General features: G+C 37.1%; 1 protein-coding gene across 5 annotated transcripts in view; it reads left to right on the top strand.

Annotated features, from left to right (window-relative positions):
* SGCG (sarcoglycan gamma) overlaps positions 1 to 23302 on the top strand; it is a 101877-nt gene that overhangs the window by 73633 nt on the left and 4942 nt on the right. For all 5 annotated transcript variants that reach the window (XM_027884287.1, XM_027884270.1, XM_027884278.1 and 2 more), the window contains 2 exons: positions 2788 to 2907; positions 9910 to 9982. In XM_027884287.1, coding sequence (XP_027740088.1) covers positions 2788 to 2907; positions 9910 to 9982 — 193 coding nt within the window. The remainder of the gene's footprint in view (positions 1 to 2787; positions 2908 to 9909; positions 9983 to 23302) is intronic.

Here is a 23302-nt window from a genome sequence, read left to right as displayed (position 1 = left end):
GGTTAGGGGTTCCATTTAAAGTATTTAAAGCTTGACAGAATTTATTTAGATAACTGGATTATGAAGCTGTTCTGCATTGTTAAGCATGAAATCAGCTCCACTCAGAAAGCATGGGAATATGGTGAAAGTCAAAATATTTTATGCAGTGTGAAAACAGAATTACAGTCAATGTTCTGCCTTGAGACCATTTTCATGTCTGTAACATTGATCTGAACAGCTGTTGCAAAGAGAGCATTTGTGCTATCCCACCCTGCTTTTTTCAAACAGGAACGGCATTCTAAGGAAACAGATCCGTGCCAGTACCTAATATATTGCTTTATTAGAGTTGCCATATAGAAACTATTACTTTCCAATGTCAAATCATTTCTGGTTTTCTTATCAGCATTTTAATATTTCAAGTGATGATATTTTTTCACCAGAGGCAGAAGAAGAAGCAAACAGTGTTAAAGAAGCATGATAATTGTAGAAGAGTTTGATATTGTTTTTACAGGTAAAACCCTGAAGCCTGTTTCATAAACTTGACCTAATGACATTGGGAAATCATTTTTCCCTCATTTTTCCATGAAGTCTTACACGAAAAACTCCATTTTTATCCAAATAAATTCTTTCTTATCTTTAAGATGAAAAGAACGTATTTCTTGAAGATCTTTGTCTGCAGGAAGATTATTACTTGCCCATCTTTAATTACTGTCCAGCTGAGTTATAGGAAGGAAAGATACAACGTAGGAGCAATTATTAGAAAGATAAATTTGAGACTTCACTGAAGTATTTTTGAGGTAATTCAGTCTTCCTATGATCAAGAATGTACAAGATTTTAACTGCCAATGAATCTGATCATATCAAGACATATATGCTAGTTTTATTTAAAAGTAAAATTTAGTTCCTTGATTAAGTCTGGCTCTAAAAATCATGGGATTAGATGAACGAGAAGGATGAGGAACCAGCCCCTGAACAGCAGTAAAGTTGGTAATACCCAGTTTATTCAGGCCTTTGATCTGTTTGAATACAGAAAGATCTGGCTACACTACATAAATAGGCAGTTTTGTTACTGTTGCTGGGCACAAACAGGAACAATCATAAAATCATAGAATGGCCTGCCTTGGAAGGGACCTTAAATAAAATACCTTAACCAAGATTTTCTAGGAAGGCATTGACAAGATTGCCTCATTTACCCAGAACTACTTCTTTGCTGTAAAAAAAAAAAAAAAATGTTTAATGCCTTTTCACTGAACGAAGATATTTTCTGATATCACTTTTTGCAACATACTTCTCAGAAATTAAGTCATGTGCTTCAAAGTAACTTTAGAGAAGAGCTAAAGTGAGGTCTGCAAGGTTGTGCCTGGGTGCACATGTGCAACAGAGCTTAACATAATGCAGAGTTCATCCCTCTATCCTGACCATTTTCAAGTAGAATCAATATTGGAGTTTACACCTTAAAATTATTGCCCTGGTTTCGGACATTTTGGTTTCTATAACCCTTTCGGTGCTTGGTGGGCTATTGAAAGCAACTACTTTGCGTCTGCTGAAACAATGAGTTTGTTTGGAACCTTATGATATGCATTTGTTGTACCAGCTACCATGCAGATTTTGTGAAATACCTGCGTGTTCTTCTTAGCACTATCAATCATCTGTCACCTAATGCCATTTTCACAGAATCAGAGAATATTCTGAGTTGGAAGCGACTCACAAGGATCATCGTGTCCAGCTCCTAAGTGAATGGTCCATAGGGGGATCAAACCCATGACCTTGGCGTTATTAGCACCATGCTCTAAACAACAGAGCTAATTTAACATAAGGTCTAACAAAAAGAAAAATTCCTATGCTTTTTGAGAATTGCTGCCTGGAATATATTTAACACTTCTGGGAGTAGATATGGTAAGACAGGTTCTTAATGGGAAGGAAGCAGTTCAATGCCTCCTGGTCACATGGATAGTCTGTGAAATACCATTATTAAAAGTTGCTGAAAAGGAGTCTTAAATGCTTTGACCATTCTCTGTAGTTTAATTCTGAACATAGATTTAGATGACAACTCCATGAAACAGATATTCACACTTATGTGGTGTGAATTTTTAATTGACCGGATTGTTAGAAAAGGACATATAAAGGGTTTGATTTTTATCCACTTACCAAGCCAATACTGTAAAGCATGATGTTTTAGTGAATTTAGGATCTGGAAATACGCAGATTCTCTTGCGCACAATTATTTTAACTCTTGGAGTACCAGAATCAATTGCAAATACTCTCATAGTTTCTTGAAGCTCTTTTAAGAACATAATAAGTATCATTTGCTAGATACGTGTTGCTAAACTGACATTTGTTTTGAAGAGCTGAGTGTCTTGTTCTTACATGGGATGTTTGTAATTTTAAAGCATTTGAACCTCCCTAATCAAAAGGGATGATGCTGCAAAGACTTTGATAATTTGTTTCTATGTTTCAGAAAAAAGAAAAATATGCTAGACTCATACTGATCAAAGCAGTTTCAACACCAAGAACATGAATGTTTGTCTTGATCAATTCGTGAGGGATTTCCTAAATTCCCTGGAAATCCAACTATAAAGCATGACTCCAGGCACAGTTTTGAACAACAAATTAGCTCATGTAAATAGACTAATCCAATTTCAGTACTTAAAAGGCCACTATACTTAGAATATCTGGGTGCTTCATGATCTTTAGTGTACTGGAATGAGTCACTAAATTATTAAGACACTAATTAAAATTATTAGCAATTTATATAGAAAATTGAAGAAAGATGATGTCATTATTCCATTATTCTACTGTGCTTTGCAGGTCCTAAAATGGTAGAATTCCACGGTCAGCAATTTCAGATCAACTCAAAGGATGGAAAGCCACTTTTTACAGTGGATGAAAATGAGGTTGTAATTGGCACAGATAAGCTTCGAGTCACAGGTTTGTAACCATTTAAGAAATGCTCAGATAATACCCATAAGAAAAGCACAATAGAAATGTCATTTTTAAATCCATCATTATGTGTGAACACAAGTTCTAATTTTACCTCATTAAGAAATAGAAATATGAAGATATTCTGACCTTTTCGAATTAATAATCAGTAAGAAATTTTAGCAGCAAAATAATATATATTAAAAATATATAAATATGTCTGTGTTTATTTAATTTTAAAGCCATTAGTGATTGGAACTCTACTGATGCATCTTTTTCTGATTTATTTAATGTTTCTATTCCCCACTGTTTGAGGCTGAAAAAATTCTAGATATTCTAGTCTGAGTTGTAATGTGTTTGATTTGTGAAAACTTTAGGGTCTATCTGATATTTTTATATGGTTTTATCTTGCAAAGTGAAAACCACTGTATTTCTGCTCTGTGTGTAGCATATATCACAGAATCACAGAATCAATCAGGTTGGAAGAGACCTCTGAGATCATCGAGCCAAACCCATGACCCAACACCACCCTGTCAACTAGACCATGCCTGGTGCCACATCCAGTCTCTTCTTAAATACCTCCAGGGACAGTGACTCCACCAGCTCCCTGGGCAACCCATTCCAATGGGACTCTCTCTGTAAAGAATTTCTTTCTGATGTCTAACCTAAACCTCCCCTGGCTCAGCTTAAGAATGTGTCCTCTTGTCCTACTGCTGATTGCTTGGAAGAAGAGACCAACCCCCACCTGGCTACAACCTCCTTTCAGGTAGCTGCAGAGAGTGATGAGGTCACCCCTGAGCCTCCTCTTCTCCAGACTAAACAACCCTAGTTCCCTCAGCCGTTCCCTCATAGAGCCTGTGCTCAAGTCCCTTCACCAGACTCATTGCCCCTCACTGGACACTCTCCAGGACCTCAATATCCTTCCTGAACTGAGGGGCCCAGAGCTGGACACAATACTCAAGGTCTGGCCTAGCTAGTGCCAAGCACAGCGGAAGGATCACTTCCCTGCTCCTGCTGGCCACACTGTTCCTGATCCAGGCCAGGATGCCATTGACCTTCTTGGCCACCTGGGCACACTGCTGGCTCATGTTCAGCTTCCTGTTGATCCAAACTCCCAGGTCCCTTTCTGCCTGGCTGCTCTCCAGCCACTCTGTGCCCAGCCTGTAGTGCTGCAGGGGGTTGTTGTGGCCAAAGTGCAGGACCCGGCACTTGGCCTTGTTGAACTTCATCCTGTTGGAATCAGCCAAGCTCTCCAACCTATCCAGATCCCTCTGCAGAGCCCTCCTGCCTTCCGGCAGGTCGACACTCCCTCCCAACTTGGTGTCATCTGCAAATTTGCTGATGATGGACTCAATCCCCTCATCTAAATCATCGATAAAGATGTTAAACAGGACTGGGCCCAGTACTGATCCCTGGGGAACACCACTGGTGACCGGCTGCCAGCTGGATGCAGCCCTGTTCACCAGCACTCTCTGGGCCCGGCCCTCGAGCTGGTTCCTGACCCAGCACAGAGTGCCCCTGTCCAAGCCATGGGCTGCCAGCTTTTCCAGGAGTATATTATGGGAGACAGTGTCAAAGGCTTTGCTGAAGTCCAGATAGACCACATCCACAGCCTTTCCCTCATCCACCAGGTGGGTCCCCTGATCATTAAAGGAGATCAGGTTGGTCAGACAGGACCTGCCCCTCCTAAACTGGCTGGCTCTGATCCCTTGTCCATCCTGTAGCTGTTGTGTGATTGCACTTAGGATGATCTGCTCCATAACGTTGCCAGGCACTGAGGTCAGGCTGACAAGCCTATAATTTCACAGGTATTCCTTCCAGCCCTTCTTGTGGATGGCTGTCACATTAGTCAGCTTCCAATCATCTGGGACCTTCCCGGTGAGCCTGAACTGTTGGAGAGCTCTTCTGCCAGTTCTGTCACCCTGGGATGGATCCCATCTGGTCCCATAGACTTATGAGGATCCAAGTGGCTCAGCAAGTCACTAACTTCTTCCTCCTGGAGAACAGGGGGTCTATTTGGCTCCCCGTTGCTGTCTACCAGCTCAGGAAGCCAGGAGGACAACCTGTCTTCTTGTTGAAAACTGAGGCAAAGAAGTTGTTAAGTACCTCAACCTTATTCTTGAGTTTGGTAACTATGTTCCCCTCTGTGTCCAACAAAGAATGGAGGTTTTCCTTGCCCCTCCTTTTGCTATTGTTGTATTTATAAAAACTCTTCTTGTTGTCCTTAACAGAAGTGGCCAGATTAACTTCAAAGGCCAGATTAAGTTCACAGGATGATATTTGTAGTATATTTTAAATGTCATTTTGAAAAGACAAGTTTTTCTTAGGCTATTTCTGCAAATCACTAAACTAATCATTTACAAAGTAATACATCAAAGTTATCACACGACAAGCTATTTCCTTTCATATGACCTGATAAATTCAGCCTTCATTTTCTTGGGGTAAAGTTGCATTAAAATAGATCAAGGTGTGATTTCTCTTTAAGCAGAAGAGTTCATCAAAAGAAATATTAAAATTATTCTGTAACTTGTTTTCAAAAATATTTTTAATATTTTTATCAGATTGCAACTATCAGGTTTGACTTTTGCTAATTATTGTTCCTCTGAAATCTTGAGGTCTTAATTTTAATGAATAGATTCATATTATTTCACTGTGCAAAACTATAAATATGGTAGTAACTACATGATTAGTGTTTCAAAGCCAAAGTTAAGTTATAATAACTGTGTTAATAAATTTTGTTTACGCCTGAGGGTCTTATCTTAGGTTTTTCTACTTTTTAACCTAATTGAAATTACAACTTTGTTTAACCAGGAAACCATATCAAATAATTATTGTTTGCCCAAGGGATGCTAAACTTTAATAGAAAAGCATGTTTAACAAAGATATGAAAAACTGCATAATTGTTAACTGATTTGGAAAAGGTCTATCTGCTCAAAGTAAAAATCATTCATACATGAGCTAGAGCATGTATTCTGACTCATCCAACATAAATCTTTACACTGCACTGGTAATTATTCACTTCAGAAGATATTAAAGAAAGACACATTGCCTGTTTCTTTTTTTCACTGTAGTACAATTCAAAAGCAAATACATAAAGTCAGTGAGGTTATTTCAATGTAAAATTATTAAAAGTGAGAGGAGATTCATGCCTACTTTCCTTCAAATTAATTTATTAAAATTGTGATTTAAATGATACTATTAGCATGAAGGATAAATTATTGTGATTTAAATTGTACTATTAGCATGAAGGATACATTAATAGTACTTTGAATATTGAGATAATTTTTTAAAATTTTTGATAGAGAACAAGATCAATGTGAAATAAATTTTGAACAGTTCATACCATAAGAAACAGATGACCCTGGGCTTAAAACACACAAAGAGTATTTTGCAGTTTTTTATGTACAATATAGTGAACTACTTGATTTTATTTCTCCTTATGTGAATTATGGAAAATGCAGTAAAATTTATAAGAAAACCTAACAGTTTTCAACTAAAATATAGTATAGTAGAGAGCAATTGTCTATTATTTATGATATTTGAGGACAAAGGAAAAAGTCTAAGAGAAATCTAATCCAATCCAACACCTTAAGAACTGTCATTTTTCTACAATTTGGTGTATTTCACACTATTTCAGCCAGACATTTTCTGGCACAGGGGATGGAATAAAATAACAGCAGACTCTCTCTGTTCTAAGAAGAGCAAGAGCCTGGGGAAAACCATGACTGGCAAAGTGCCACAGATACCCCACAGGGTCACTGACAGGTCTTGGATACTCAAGTTCAAATGGCTGAATTGAACCTCCAGTCCACAGCCAATGCATTCTGGAGCATGAAGAAGACACCTAGACCTTCCACATGGAGAGCTCTTGTGCTGACCAAATGTCTGCTGTAGGGTGAGCTTAACAGCTCACTCATCTCCATGGAATACCATGGATAGTGGCTGAGTTCACATGCTAAAACATTAGCATCCAGCTGCGTGTGAACACCTTAGCGTGTGTGAGACACCACATGATATCTCTGTATCTACAAGAGATACTTCTTTTGATCGTGGCAGCTGGAGGCCAGGCAGGATGTACAAGGGTATTTCAGATGACAGTAAGTAAATATTATTAGGCAACTAAATTCTTAAATGTAAGTGTATGAAACTAAAGCTCAGCTTAACCCTTCATGACAACTACTGCTACCTGAAAGAGCACATACTCCAATTACATCCTCTTTAAAATTATGTCAGAAATCACCTGCATGTTTTGCAGACATTATGTTGCTACAGAGGTACTGAACATCAGCATTTTGTTCTGGTAGGGTTTTATACATCCACTTATTATTGGTGATAGCTCTATAACTAGCAATGTTGTCATGGCAGACTCATAGAAACAGAATGGTTAAGGCTAGAAAGGACCTCTAAGATCATGGAGTTCAACCAGCTGCTGTGTTCACCACTAAACCATGTCCCCACATGTACTTTTTTTTTTTTCTTTGAAGGAAAGCTGGTAGCACAGAGGGGATCAATATTTTAAGGAGAAGCATACTGTATCACCCTCTCTTCAGTTTACTACTTGTCCCTCTGCTTGTTTGCAATTTATAAACATTTCCCAAGTATTGTCTGAGTATTGTCTGTGATTTTCTAGTACGCTGTTCTATGCAAAGATTTTCACTTTGCCTAGCTAATGCTGAAGTGCAATGTGAGGATGTGTGTTTGATTTTAACACTTCTGCTCAGAAGGTAAGTAGGAGACAATCTGAGAGTATGAATAAACATTCTGTTAGACTTTGAGAAGGAAAATTGTCCTTGTTTAATAGGGTGCTTGGGAAGTTAATGAATCTTGCTGGCTTCAGTCCTCTCATTGAGGAAATTAATATCTTGCTCTTGTGTATTTTAGGATTAAATTGCATTATATCAATAATCAGTAGCCTATAAAATAGTAAATATCGTTATATTCATATAATAATTAATGTTCTTTCTTTACAGTTTAAAAGATAAAGTAGGAAATTAAGACAAGAAATCAATTTAGGGCATTCCATAATAATATTGTCCTGAGGGGTTTTTTATTAGTCTCATACTGTTCAAACTTAAGAAGTTTTTTTCACATAAAGGCAAGGGTTCATTCTTGCTTAGAGGTGATAGCTCTAGAATATGGAAGTAAGCCTTTTCATTCCATCTTACACCACCTGCCATCTCCCCCCAGAGCATTAACATGGATGTTTCCTGTTGACTTTCTTCCATTATCCCCTATTTCCATGAAAGTGATACTACCTCTTACCACTTGCCTGTCTTTATAGAACCACAGAATCATAGTATTATGTAGGCTGTAAAAGACCTTTAAGATCAAGTCTAACCATTAACCAGCAATGCCAAGTCCACCGCTAAGCTGTGTCCCCAAGAGCCACATTTACACTTTTAACAGATCAACATATCCCTGCAAAATATCTCAGTTGTACCAAACCAGCATTTTCTGATAAACATTTTTAATTCCTTAAGGTGTGGGGTGTTTTTTCATCATCTTCCACATGTAAGGTTGCCACATTGTAACACCCACCAGCACAAATACAAGAATAGGAGAATAATTGACTGTGTCGATCAAGACATTAGGTTCTATGATGCAGAATAATCTATTTAAATGGATGAGGAGGATATCAACAGCTGATGCTTCCTCAAAGTGGTGGAGTGATTTAATATGATAATTCTCATGACTTGCGTACATCTCTTCCATCCAAGCTAAGGAGATTTCATTCTTTCATGCTTCCTTAGGACACCCTGAGAATTTTCCCGCAACCCTCATGAAGTGGCAGTCTTCCTCTCAGTTGTCTCAGCAATGTATTTATTTTCAATGGTTTTTCTTTATTTCACTTCTTTTCCTTTTGCCGTGTTCTCTGCAGTTCCCCCAATCATTTTTTATTCTCTTTTTCCCTTTTTAGTAGATTAAAAACAATCTAATAACACATCTATACTATCTACAGTGTACTTTCTAATCATTCATTGTCATTCTCTATCTAGATAGAGTCTAAATCCTAACTTAGGGTTTCTAGAGCCCAGAATTCTTTCTGGAGGGTAACAGCATCCTATTCTAACTGACAGAGCAGTCAGACAAGCCACCTTGTATAATACCCTAACTATTAAAATGTATTATTGCCTTGCTACATATTCACCTGAAAAGTGCCCAGATATGTGAATCCTCAAAGCCAGAGAAGATCACTCAGCCTAAGGAAGGCCACTCCAATTTTTGATGAGTATTTTCACAATGTTTGTTTGAGCCCTCTCTTTTGCTGAGGGGCTTTTGTACTATTTCAGTGAGTTCCCTGATCCTGGTGAAGCTTAGGTGGGAAGATGTTCACTGAGCTGGTGATACTGCAGTAATGTTAATAAGCAGGAGAGCAGAAATGGATGTTCTTGGAAGATTTTCAGGTCCAATGGGGAAGGTCCTGGTGAGATTGGGTGCCCACTGTTTCTTCCTTATTGGGATGAAACCACTCTTATTTCAAGAGGTAAACTGTCTGATCCCAGTATCATTAACTTTTTGCGTGCATAAATACCATTTTATATTCAGCAAGTTTCCCTATAAATAGAGGTAAATCTTTGATGAAGCTATATGCCAGAATTTTTGATACACGTAGAATAGTCTAAGAATAAATATGATAATTTAGGACTGTAATATTTGAAAAGGTTTTTGGGGATTTAAATAACCTCTATTGACTGTGATGTACGTTGTACAAATCTTATTTACTTATTTCGTTGTCCCAAGTAGTTTAAAATTTCTCTACCTTCAGACTTCTAAGATTTCATTTTAAGAATTTAATGTACATTTACATTAGCTCTGTATTGTGTTGTTCCAATCAGTACTGTAGTGGTAATAATGTAGCTAAATTTTATTGTCTTATAATTCTTAATATATGTTTTCTTATCTGAATTTCTGATGTCAAGGTGACCATATCAGAACTGTTACTTCTTTTTTTCATTCTATTACATTATAGTATCTTTCTTTCTTTTTTTCTTTTTTTTTTTTTTTTTGCAGGGCCTGAAGGAGCACTTTTTGAACACTCTGTAGAAACACCACTTGTAAAAGCAGAAGCTTTTAAACAGCTTAGGTAAGAACTTATAATAAAAATTTAATAAGTAAATGTTATTTGCTATAGATATTCAAATTTTTTGAACATGTGATTTTCCACACAGAATTACTAATAACTTCTTTTCTGTTTTGTATGACAAGTTACTGTTTTGAAGGAAAATTATATATTGCTCTGTGGTTTGAATTATGAATTATTTATTGCTGATGGTGAATATTTAAAATTACTGTGGAATGATTTTCTGTAAACTTCTGTTTTTCAGTTTTGAAACACTGAAATACAAGTTTTTCTACTATGTTACAAGTTGCTTGTCTGCAGCAGGTCATTGACTTCTTATTAGCTGAGATTTTTAGAAACTAGTATCAATCTGAGGAAGCAGACTCAGAAGAAAAATTTGGAAATGTGCAAAGCTCTATATGACTAAAGAGCAGTTTGGGCTGAGAAAATCACTATGAAGTACTTCATATGATTCAGAGCACCTTAACTCTGGGGTAGCATTTCTTTTTGCATTATTCCATGTAATTTTGAGTATCCCAAATTAGTTTATAATATGCTGGTTATGATGAGGTAATAAACTCAAATTATATTCTCTTCGTGAAAATGTTATCTGTCATTTTATAAGCCAGTTCAAAGAAAGATTTGAAATGAAAGAGAATTTCCTTAACAATTATATTTCTGTCCTTTCATACCTTGGCAGTTTGTTACTTTCTGTCATAATTTCTCCTCTTAGTTTTCTTCTCCAATAGGCATAACTAGCAGAGAGTAGTGGAATATGATAAAAGCTATCAAAAACCCTGTCTGTATCTTGCTGATTGAATTTTTAAATTGGGAATGGCAACTGAGAGAGAAATTATTCAGATACTTATTTTGATTTTCTCTTTTATATTTAAGATTTACTTGTAGTAAGATACCTTGTGCTCGCATTTGAAGACAGTATGAGCTTAAGACATTTTTCTTTTTACATGTGGATGTCCACTTCCAAAAATGTGTTTCTTCTGTTATGGTAGAACTTCAGTGTGACACACTTTGATCAGTATGTAGGGTTCTTCACTGTAAGTGTATGTCGTCTGGTTTTGTAGGGAGTAGTTTCATTATGTTGTAGATTTGTCATGTTCTGTGATTACCTCAATTTTAGTAAAGTAGGAAATGGACTTTTATGATTGCAAAGTCAAGAGGCTCTCCCTAAATTTTAATTGGCTACATATACACTATTTTCTGTGGTTGTTCAAATACATCATCAATTAACATTCTAATAGGCTTAAAATTAATAGTTTTATTCTACATCTGTTATGCTATGTTACATTTTAAGTTATCTTCATTTAATAAGTTACATTGTTTCAAGTTACTATTATTATAATTTTTCCACCTGTTTTTGAAATAGGATAACATTTAAATTAAAAATAGGAGCTTAATTCAAAGTGTTCATAAAGTTTGTAAAGTTCTCCTCCTTGAATGGGTTTGCCTCATGGCTAATCTCTTAAGTGATTTTTACCATGTCAGCTATAAACCCCCTATAATCTAGAATTGTGCTATGTGTTAGCAGAGCTCAAATGTAATACTTAAAGTCCCATTCAATTCTGCCTTCAATTAACTTAAAATAATAGGAAGTACAGGTTCTTCCAGAATTGACAGAAGTTTGTTTTTAATTACTGTAATGGCATTTAACGTGAATCCAGAGCTGCTAAACACCTGTGCTAGAAACTGAGCTAGCTTAACCCTAAGAAAACTGAGTATTAGCGTATGTAGCTGTGCAGTGTATACGCCACTCACTTGTGTCATCACAGAGTAATAGAATCATAGAATAGTTTGGGATGGAAGGGACCTTAGTTCCAACCCCCCTGCTGTGGGCATGTCCCACTAGACAGGTTGCTTAAAGCCCCATCCAACCTGGCCTTGAACACTTCCAGAGATGGGGCATCCAACAAGTTCTTTAAGCAATCTGTTCCAGTGCCTCACCACCCTCACAGTAAAAAATCTCTTCCCAATGTCTAATCTAAATCTTTCCTCCTTGTTTTATCACTATTTGCCCTTGTAAAATGTCCTTCTCCTCTCTCTTGTCCTGGAAACCCTTCACCCAGAGAAGTTCAAAATGCCTCAGTCCTTTATTTATTTTTTTTTTTTCTGTCATAATCAGGGTCAAGTCTGAAAGCAGAGATGGCAGTGATTTCATTTTTTCATGGAGGGCTTCTGGGAAGGATTAAGTAGCAAATGCACTGGTCTGCAGTGCAGATGCTAAGTTAAGATGTGGGCAGAACAGACCAATTTGTAAAGCTGAAGCTGGAAAAAGGTTACTTTCAAGGGTAATCTTAAATGTCAGTGTAAACAAAATTCATGCATTCTGTTGTGAAGGAGCTCAGATAAGTTTACCAATGAATGGCTATTTTGTAATGCTTCATAAATATTCTGTTTCATTATACCCTGTTAAACACAGGAACCTACCTACCTACCTACTGAAAAGCACTTCAATAAGAAAATTTACAATGTGATTTTAGGTATTACTTTCCTATTTTAAATTTAAATATGCTTCCTTCCCAGATTAAGGTAGTGAATACCAAGTTGTAGGTAATATATTTTCTCACCTCATGCCTTATCTCTACACTTTTACTTTCTTCTGCTATTTTCCCTCAATTTTTCCTTCAGTGGTTGTGCTGTGCCATGTAAATATGATATGCTGGATGAATGTGGTATAAAGTGCCATTATATGAAGCACTAAATGTAGGGAATACTGTTTCAAGAAAACCTACTAAAATGCAGTTGCATGTTTCAAGGAGCTAACTGTAAAGCTGTTAATGCTCATAACTTTTCAGCTCATGTCATATGAACGGAGACCACATTCATTCTCTGTCATTCAGATTTAGAGCAGGATTTCAAACAAAGTTGACACAAATGGCCTCTGAATTACACATTCTGCTGGTTTTCTTCTCTAAATGCCGAATTTCAAGATAGACTGCTTTTCTGGAAACAAAGAGATAAGTGAGTTAGAACACATCTTTTTATAGCTAAGTAATGGAGACAGAGCATTGCAATTATACTGTGGTCAGTAACTGCCTTTTGTAATTTGAAGGAAACGTATAGAGTCCTTTTCGGTCTAATAGATTGAATTTATGACTCACTCGTAAAGAAAAGGAGACATGTTTGCACCTAATTCCAACTGGTAGGAAGAATTTTAAAAACAAAATCTACATTTCAAGATTGAAGCTTTCCTAAGTTTAAAATGACACTGCCTACTTTTTAATTCCTTTAATGAACTTCTTCTATCGAAATAAGATACGTCATTTTCATTTACAAAATTTGTTAAGACTTTAGGACCTAGTGGAGACCTAAAAACAGAGGTTTGCATGTAATAAGTGTCCAACAAACATCTGTATGGCACATCTATAGTCAACCACAAGATTTGGATATATCCAGGAAATGTCCTTCCCAGACAAACACCACTGAGGTGGTATCTGGTTGAAACTAGCCCATTGTAACTAGTGAGAACAGAAACAGATCCGGACTTCTATCTGTGGTTCAGTTGCTTGGTATACACAGCTTCCAAGATGCAGGAGTGCTTCTTTTGAACACAAGCACCCATCTGCTGGGTCACATCTCCTCCCTTTGACAGAACCTGACCTTCTGTTGCGTCACGGAACCACGGGAGAGCAATCAAGAGGAAGCACGTTATTTTTGTGTTTAGGGCACTCAGTGAGGTATAGGAAGAGACCAGGGAGTTTCAATTATGATTTAAAAAATATTCCTGACAAAAGAACCAGATGGATATCCTGACCACGAGGTTATCCCTGTGTAGTTGCTCTGTTTCTTGCCAGATTACTTGGTTGTACGAACACTGACATTCACCACAGGGGTTGCTGAAATCCAGCTTTTTATTCCTGCCAAGCTAGTAGTAGTCTGGTAAATTGAGGTAAAGATACAGGTTTCATTCCCCTCAAGATGAAGAGGGAATTGAACTAATGTTTCAGAATTCCTTGCTGAATAGCTAAATCAATAGGTTTATGTAATATGTAATATATAGCATTATATACATATAATATCTATCATGTATGTTATTTAAAATGCTGTATAAAAAGTGTTACCTCTTCCATGGCTCTTCATAAAAGTGGCCACAGCCCTTGTACTTTGGTGTGTATTTGGCATCTTGAAAACTTGCATCAATCAGGTCTCCTGAGGCTTTCCTAGAGTTTATTTAGCTGCCACCTGTAATTGGATCATAACAAAGTTTTAATGGAAACAAGTATCTTGCTTCCAAAAGACTGAATTCAAATAGAATGAGAGAATCTCGTGTTCAGACAGGTATCTTATGACACAATGTAGATGGGAAATCTATAACAGGAAGTAATGGAACTAAATGATGCAGACAGAGAAGTTTCTAACAGCTTCCTAAAAGCTATCTTTTCCCCAAGTTCTGTGTCAGGTACTGGAAGTGGCCTTTTCTGATATTATCCAGAGTCTCATGCCAGCACACATATCCTTTTATATCCCTTATTATCAAATAACAATCTCTGTGAAAACTGACGTCTAAGTTTAGACATTTTTCCAGTCTGATGCTAATATATCTTTCTGATAATTTATAATAATTTAAAATATTATTTAGCCTATTATTCTATTCCTCCTAAATTTTGTATCCTGGAATTACCTGGAGCTCATACATAGTTTTGTCATTTTGATTCTGTTTGCTTCTTGTGATCTACATGGCTTGTGGCTTTCTGAAGGAAAACAGTGGATGAGCAAAACCCTTTAAATAGCAAAACAGTGTTTCTGAACTGAGCATTCTCATTTCCTAAACCTATGGAGTTGTGCTTACAAATATGACAAATATGACATTTTTCCATTTATTAACTAACCGTATACAATGCATAATAAATACAATGCTTATGAATAAATACTCTCTTTGTTCTCATATTTGCCATTTATGGCGGTCTGACAGCCAGCAACTGTGCCTTCTCAGCACAAACCTTTTGGGAAATCACTTCTAGTGCAGTCTGTGCTAGTCTGTACTCTGCTAGTCCTTCAGCTGAGGGTTTACATCCAAGCTCAAAATTATCTGCATCATTCCACTATTCTTGATTTTGAAAAGCACTGTAGTAGGAATGATATCACTGTTCCAGAGAAAAAACTTTTATCAGAGTATGATTATAAATATACATGTTACCAGAATATGGGTATATTTAATGTCTTATGGGTATTTACTGAAAATATTTCAATATTTCCCTGGGAAACAGATGCATTCTAAACAACTGTATAATACTGGCATTAACTAAAACTTAAAATATGTAATTTAAGAAGCATTGCTTCATTTTGAAGTGAAATACCTATGTTCAGTGCTTAAAAGCATAAAAATACATCTTCATGGGCTTCTGACTAACATGTTATAGAATGTTGATAATTTGAGGGCAGAATTATACATCTTCTAGGTATTTGTGTAGGTAAATTGTTGTACTGATGGTAGACCTCTCCCTATGTGTATATTCATAATTAATATATACCCTTTAATTTTTACTTCTGTTCTATGATCTCCAATAACTCCACTTACGGAGTTCTGGCTTCTACTTCCCCCTGATTCTTTCTGAGGGCTTTCTTTTATCCTTTTATCCCCCACTGATAATGTGATTTCTTTTTGCACTTTAAGTATTTGCTACTGTTAAACTGAGTAATAAGACAGAGAGAAAACTGAAAACTGAAGTTGTGCAGTTTTATTGCTGTATGAGTAAGAATTATAAAGGAAATCTAGAAAGAGATGTATAGAAGCCAACCAGGGTAAAAGCATTTGCTAAATAATCGCTTAATCATATTTGTAATACTAATGCTTACATGCTAATTGCCTAAAAATACCATCTAACTAATTGAAGTACAGTCATTTTTATTTGCATTCATTATGCAAATAAAAAGCCCAATCATTCAGGATATAATGAATTACAGAATGAATGAATAACAGAAAGTAAGACTACAGTTATGATTCAGTGTTTGCAAGGCATCTCTGCTGCCTGACTGGTGAGATATTTCTACTGCAATGTAATTTTATGAGCCCTGGCATTAATTTGCTAGATATAAATTTGCGTTCATGTATTTTAATGCACTCAGGTTAAGTAAGAACACCATCAAGTATTTCTTTTGGAAGCTTTAAAGAATTTCTTTGCATTCATCTGTGTAAAAAGGCACAGTTTAGAAGGATCAGATGATACAGGACATCATGTTTATCACCTTTCAGAAGCATTTCTGACTTGAATATTTGAAAAAACTCTACTAGCTAATGCTTGTGTACTATATCACATCTGGTCATCTGTTAAGCAGTGATTTTGCCTGAAAATACTAATCCTGAAGTGAAAAGAATTTTCCAAGCACAGTCTCTTTTCTCTGTCTTGTCCTACTAGCATTTTGTGTGCACCCATATTCTTGCAAAGTCTTGTTCATTGCAATTTAGATTACAAACTATAGTGCTTCACCTGCAGGACATGGTTATCACTTCATGTATGGACAATACGGACAAGTATCTCCTAAGAGATAAATTTACTCTGCTGATTAGATCATCCTGCCTTCTGTAATTCTGAGTCTGCAAAGGGGCTCTGTCCTGCTGTCATGGAATATGTTTATCTCCTGAGATAGGAGGGACCTTTGGCGACCACTGGAAACAGAGGTTCGTGTCTCTGAGTGAGTCTGTTTCCACACAGATGTGTTGGCAGTCAGAGCTGCTCTCCTAAGCAGTTACATGTTTCCTACTTCGAAGGACTCCTGGCCTCTGGAACCAGAGATAGATAGATAGATAGATAGATAGATAGATAGATAGATAGATAGATAGATAGATAGATAGATAGATAGATAGATAGATAGATACATAGATACATAGATACATAGATACATAGATACATAGACAGATACATACATACATACCTCAGTAATGGGAGGAGAGGAAATCCATGCTCTGGTGTTAGTGGCCTTTTTGCCAGGTAAGATCTCCCTGACAACACATGCCAGGCTTCTGCCCACTCTTATAAATGACTTTCACTTATGCCAGTCATGTGGTTGATGTTCTTCCTAAAGCCTCAGTTTTTCAGAGCTGTCACTTAACACGTTAAAATCAACGAGTTGTTTCTGCTGCTTTGTATGAAATGGTCATTTAAGTATTTTCCATGGTTTCTTATGTCAGTAGTGCAAAGAGCAAAGTTGTAATGATTTCTGCATCTACACTGTTGAACTGGGTCTCTGACGATGTCAGACTGCTCAGGGAGTTTGCTAAAGTGAACTGTCAGCAGTGATTACAGCATATTCCACCAGAGCGCAAGCCACTGTGAAAACTTCATTAATGATTGTCGCAGTTCTAGACATGTTGCAGATGACCACCTGGAGCCCTGTTTGGACGTCTGTGATTGTGCTGTCACTGATCTAAGATGTAATGTTAAGTTGAGCTGATCATTCCTTACATTATCTCTCACCTACATACCTATCTGCACTTATAACAGTGGAGCTGGGGAGGAGGCAGAAAACAGGAGACACCCACCATGAGGATGTGCGTGTGGCAAACGCTGGAAAAAGGAAAGTAATAACAGTAATTCTTTCAAGATACATTGCACACGTGCACGACTACTACTCACTCTTTCCGCTCTCCCTCAGTCTATGTGTGCAGTTGTGAGAATTCAGTTGTGAGGACTCTGGTGACAGTGTGGCATATTCAAACACTGTACTAACGAATCATAAGAGGGGAAGGGTATGACCTGCTCGTCAGCAAAGCCTCTTCATTGAGTTTTTCTTTTCATGGAGATGCTATAAACAGCAGGTACTGAAAGAACTCCAGTTACTTGAAATCCTTCTGTGCTTCTAAATATTAAATAAAAAACTTCTTGAGATTTATGAAAGAATGGCATGGAAAATTTCAACCTGGAAGATAATTTTATGAAACTACTCATAATAAAAATACTAAACACATTTTTTACAACAGTGATGCAAATAGTGTTATTATACAAGATTAAATTTATATAATACAATACGTTATTTTATAATAGTAATAAAGTAATTTGAAAATTATAGCCATGCTGGAAACATCTGTGATGTGCCAGATTCAATCACATTCAGTGAGGGCTTGGCTGTTTTTAATTACCTGGAGAGTCAGGACATCATAAAATTGAGGTCATCAAAGAGACCTCTTTTGAATTAGGTCTGCTTACCACTCTTCATCACAACTATCAGTCTTGAGAGAAGCTTTTATTTTAATTGTATCTCAGTCTGATCTTTAGTCTTCATTCCTTCAACAACTCTGCATTGAGTGACAGTGGGCAAACAGGCAGAAACACCTCAGTATTGAAGATGGATGGCAAACTAGTAAACAAATGAGCACACTGTAATAATCAGATCTGCTATGTTTTTGAATAAACTTTGTTTTAAATTGCTTTTATTATCTTTTCAAAGTACTGTTAAAACCAGGAACTGTTTTATTCTCTTTTTCAGAGAACATGTAACTAACTGCATTTGTCCTAGAACTTTGAACATTTCTTTTATGTTGCTTACATAAAAAAAAATTCTGTTAACCAAAACCTTGGGAGCTGGAAACATCTGTTATTCAAATCTGGCTTTGTAATTGTGCTTGTGAACAGAGATCCCCCTTAAGCCATAAGCAGTGTTAGTGCCTGCTGTGCTTAATGCTGAACAATTCCCTTGAATCTGGAATCTCATAACTGAGCTGTACTGGAATCTTTTGTTGTCATGCATTTCAGATTAACAACATAAATATGGAACCAACTTGGAGCACAGTCTATTTCAAGAAATAAAACTATGATAAGGTTTTTCAAATTTAATTTAAAGGAAAGGAAAATTTGCTGAAGAATAGATCAGCTGACATCTTCAAGAGCAGCAGATACTCCCAGCATTTAAGAATGGCACCAAAAGGAATAGAGTGCCTCAAGGTTCTGCCCTTGATCATTATCCTTGATCATTTTTTGTGTAAGGCAAAATAAAAAAATCAGTAGATTCCCTTATTTAAAAATCAATCATGCTTCCTATACATATGGAGTAGAGCTAAAAACTGAAAACATACAAAAAAATCCTCATCTGCAGATCATTGCTGCTGCTAAAAGATTTCTTCATTGTTCATACATGTGATTTAGCTGATAATTCTGAAGACACTTCTGGTTAAGATTCAGGTCTTCCATATATAGCCTGCATTCATACAACTGAGTCCAAACCTAGAGGACCTCTGCGTGCCCAGTATAGGCAGATGCTTCTCAGATGCCCATCTAGATTTAGAGTGCTCCTCTCTCTGCAAGCAGAAACATTCTTTCATTCATTCATTCATTCATTCATTCATTCATTCATTCATTCATTCACTGAAGTGGGAAGGGATCCTCCTACTTACCATCCACGCAGATATATTTGCAGCGTCTAATATACCTGAAGCATGGCCCCAGGGGTTTACAACTGCTTGGGCAGTTGAATTGATTCAACTCATTTTGACATCTAGGTGTAAAATAAAAGGCTGCAGAATTCCTGGAAAAATGAGGTGCTTTATGAACAGCTGTTTTATTGAAGCTATTTTTCTAATGGAGTTCATGTGTATGTACACTTGCCTCTAAACAGACATCCTCATAGTATGTTTCTCTGAATTCAGTTGTACCCTATTTGTTTTCTTGTGATGTTATCAGACAATTTTTCTATATTTTCAGAAGAGACTGGTGATCTTTTATTATCACTAGCACAAAAACTTTATTTTGGAGAGTTACTAGCTTTAGCATAGTTAAGTTGAAAGTACACTTTTAATATTAAGTTCTATCTTGTGCTGCTATAAGTTTTCCTGTAAATTTTTCTGGTGAAAGAGCCAGATTCACTTGGGAGAAAATTAATGAAAGTTCTTTTTTTAATTTAAATTTAAATTTAATTTAAAATATACTGGTATGCATACTACATTTTATTGTGGCTTAAATAATAGATTGACTTAGGATTCATTGTGAGGGAGCTGTAGATATTGACATTAATCTTACTGAAAGGAAATATATGTCCTAGTGCAAGCAACTCCCAGAGGCAATAACCCTTTGAAAATGATTTCTTTCAACTGAGCTACAAAAATTGGGATAATATAATATGAACATTGACCAACTAATGGGTTTGACAAGGAAAAATGGATGCAGTTTTTCAGTCAATTTTTTTCATTGTTTCATTTAGTTTAACTCAGTGAAGCTCAAACTTAAAATATCAAAGTGAATGAAAAAAAATATGGAAGAGTGTCATCCAGGTAGGAAGCAATTATTCCACCTTTAAATGAAGAAATTCAATATGTGTGATGCAAAATGGGTCATTTTAGAAAGAAAAATCAGTCAGCATTTGAGAGATTTATAGAAGTTATGTCAAATCAAAATTTTGTGCCAAGCCTTGACTGAGAAAATATAGCTGAAAACTGCTATATTTTCATTAATGTGCAGAAACTGATCAGGGAAGAAGATTTAATGATTCATTAATTTCTTCTGTTTTTTGACATTCAGGAAGTGCTATCACAGTTTGCTGTCGAATACTGACACTTCTATGTCCTTAAGATATACACGGTTGCTGGAACATGCTGTTTCTCTTTGCAATAAGATGTAATATTAGGAGCCATTCCAAAGAAAATACTCTTATAAAACAAAACAGAAATGAGGCATATACCAGGACTGAGATCTCAGTTCTGTTGTTTTGTCCTTCTTTGCCTTTGGACCTTCTGGCAAGCAACCAAAAGCCACAAGGCAGAACTCCAAGATCCTCAGCTTTGGGTAATCATATTCTTCTTGCTACCTTGCCCCCCACACACACTTGCCTGACCTCAAAACAGCAAGCTGCTGGGACATAAGTGAATATGAGTGGGAATTGGCAGTTGGCATCAGTCTGTGCCTGCTGCTCACTCTCCACCTCTAGAACTCCAGCTTAGTATTGCGCAGCTCATGTCAACAGGAATCCAGCTTCCTCATAAAGAGAGGATATGCTTTGAAATTGTGTATGCTGGACCGTAAATAAATGCTGACAATCTCTTTTTCCTGTGTTACTAGTGTATGCTCTATGTAGGGTTTACTCTCTTACAGTGTCTAGCTGCATTGCTGGAGAATTAAACTGCTTTCAGACTAATCAAAAAGTCAATATACTCCTATTGCCTTTTAAAGGTTAACATGCATTCAAAAAGCAGGGATGAAAGCAGACACCAACAGAGAACCAAGGCCAATTAAGCCCACAAAGTCCTCTAGGTTGCTTTTTTGACTTTCAAAACAATAGTTAGTTCCTTGACAGGTTAAAGATTTTCCTTTTCCCCCATTTTTATCTAATGTGGGGTTTTTTTCCCTTCATTTCTTACCTTTTCTATTACCTCTGCTCCATGACCTCCAGTCACTGGCTGATTTAATTTCTGTTCCCCTTTCACCTTTCCAAGGTCAGATTTGAACTCTGGGATAGGTGTTCATAGCATGCCAGAGGCAAATGAGGATTTCTTCTTTACTTAACAGTGTGAAAAAGATGTTTTGGTTATAGAATCACAAAATGGTTTGGGTTGGAAGGGACCTTAAAGATCCCTTAAAGATGCCAACCCTCCTGCCTTGGGCAGGGATACCTTTCAGTAAACTGGGTTGTTCAGGGCCCCATCCAACGTGGCCTTGAACGCTTCCAGGGTTGGGGCATCCACAACTTCTCTGGGCAACTTGTCCCAGTGTCTCACCATCCTCATAGCAAAACTTTTTTTTTCATAATATCTAATATAAACCTACTTTCTTTCAGTTTAAAACCATTGCCCCTTTTTCTATAGCTCTTTCTGCAGTGCTAAAACCAGTTTTCTGGTGCCTTGTGGCACTTACAAGATCAGTAAGGTATCCTTCTAATGCCTGCCAGCACAGGATGAAAATCTAGATCAATATTGCTGCAGCATGCACAGGCAGTATCAGCTGCTTCTTTACTACAACTGCATCAGCTGTCACTGCCCTCACATCCTCCCTAACAACCAACTGAGTGATTTCTGGTGATCTTTTATCTCCACAAGTTAGCAACATGCTTATAGGAAAAGGGGAATCTCCAAGCCTTTAGGTTGTTGAGGTCATTTCTGATCCAGAGCCTGGATGCTGCTAAAGTTCCCTCAGAAGACTTTTCACACAATCCTTCATGAATTATTCTGCACACCTCAGCACCCAACTTCCTTGGCAGCCAGCAAAGACAGTATAGTCAACTCCTGGAGCTGTCTTACCAAGAAGTAAGACAGACTGAGGACCAATATCCAGCAGGTGACAGAGTGAGAAAATATTAACAGGGACCACCTATTCACTCACCCTTCCATGCCTTTCATTAGCTGACACTGTGCAGTTTTCCTGGCTGCAGGGATCAGAGCAAAGGAGAGCAAGGCAAAATACCTACTCCACAAGTAGGCCTAGTATGGCTTGCATTGATTTACATTCTGTGGATATGTCTACTTGAGTATCTTAATTCAAATCAGAAATGTGCTTTTGAGGGAAATCTTCCATTTGCCTGAGCTCTCCACATCTTGGTTCTCTCTTGGAACTGTTCGGAGTCCATGAACAGAGTGACATTTGGATTAAATTAACTTGAAAGCTAGGATCTCTTGGAGAATGCCTAATGTGCTCCAACCTTTCTGGGTATCCAGTTGGCAGGGTCAGGCAAGAGCTAGTCCAGGGTACTCCTCAGGACACATATAATGGGGTGTCAGGTCCTTGGCATCAAATGTTGTGCTGTCCCAATCAATTTCTCTTGCACCACACCACTTGCTGATTGACCCCTGGCAGCTACCACAGTACCTAGAAGCTACTCCTAAATACAGAATCAATCTTCCCAAATGAGATACAGGCTATAACAGATGTCTCATTTAGGACAGCACATTACATAGATTAATTCCTCTAGATTATAAAAACCATTCGCTCCATCCTGTTAAATGTAATTTATGTGTCTGTAATGAAAAAAAAAAAAATAAAGTGACTGGTAACAATATATTCCTTCATCATTCTACTGCACAAATTCAAGCAAACACTGTAAAATGACCAAAAACTCTTAAGACAATCCATTTCTGCCCTGTGAATCTCCAAGCACCCTCCAGCATTTACAAACAAACCAAATTCTTGTTTTGCCAAGACTTTTGACTGAGAAGGGACATTCAAAGTCAAAGTTCAGCTCAGTCGCACTAGGCGCTGTTTCCCTTCTAGTATGTCTGGACTTCAGACACTGAACCCTTGAATGATGTAAAAAGAAATACATCATTAGTGTTATTGACTGTTGCCTTTGCTAAAATCTCACATATAATAGTTGTGCTTCACTGTTTCACTACAGTTTCTATTGCCAGAAAGCTCCAATGACATGCTTTATTAGGCAAATCCACCCTTAGTTAATCTAGAAATAGGACCTGTA

This window comes from Empidonax traillii, unplaced genomic scaffold, assembly GCF_003031625.1.
Source record: "Empidonax traillii isolate 1590-97213 ecotype Southwest subspecies unplaced genomic scaffold, ASM303162v1 scaffold9:size3134949, whole genome shotgun sequence".
Taxonomy (NCBI): domain Eukaryota; kingdom Metazoa; phylum Chordata; class Aves; order Passeriformes; family Tyrannidae; genus Empidonax; species Empidonax traillii.
Note: the sequence above shows the minus strand (reverse complement) of the source record. Positions and strands in the feature narration are given on the sequence as shown.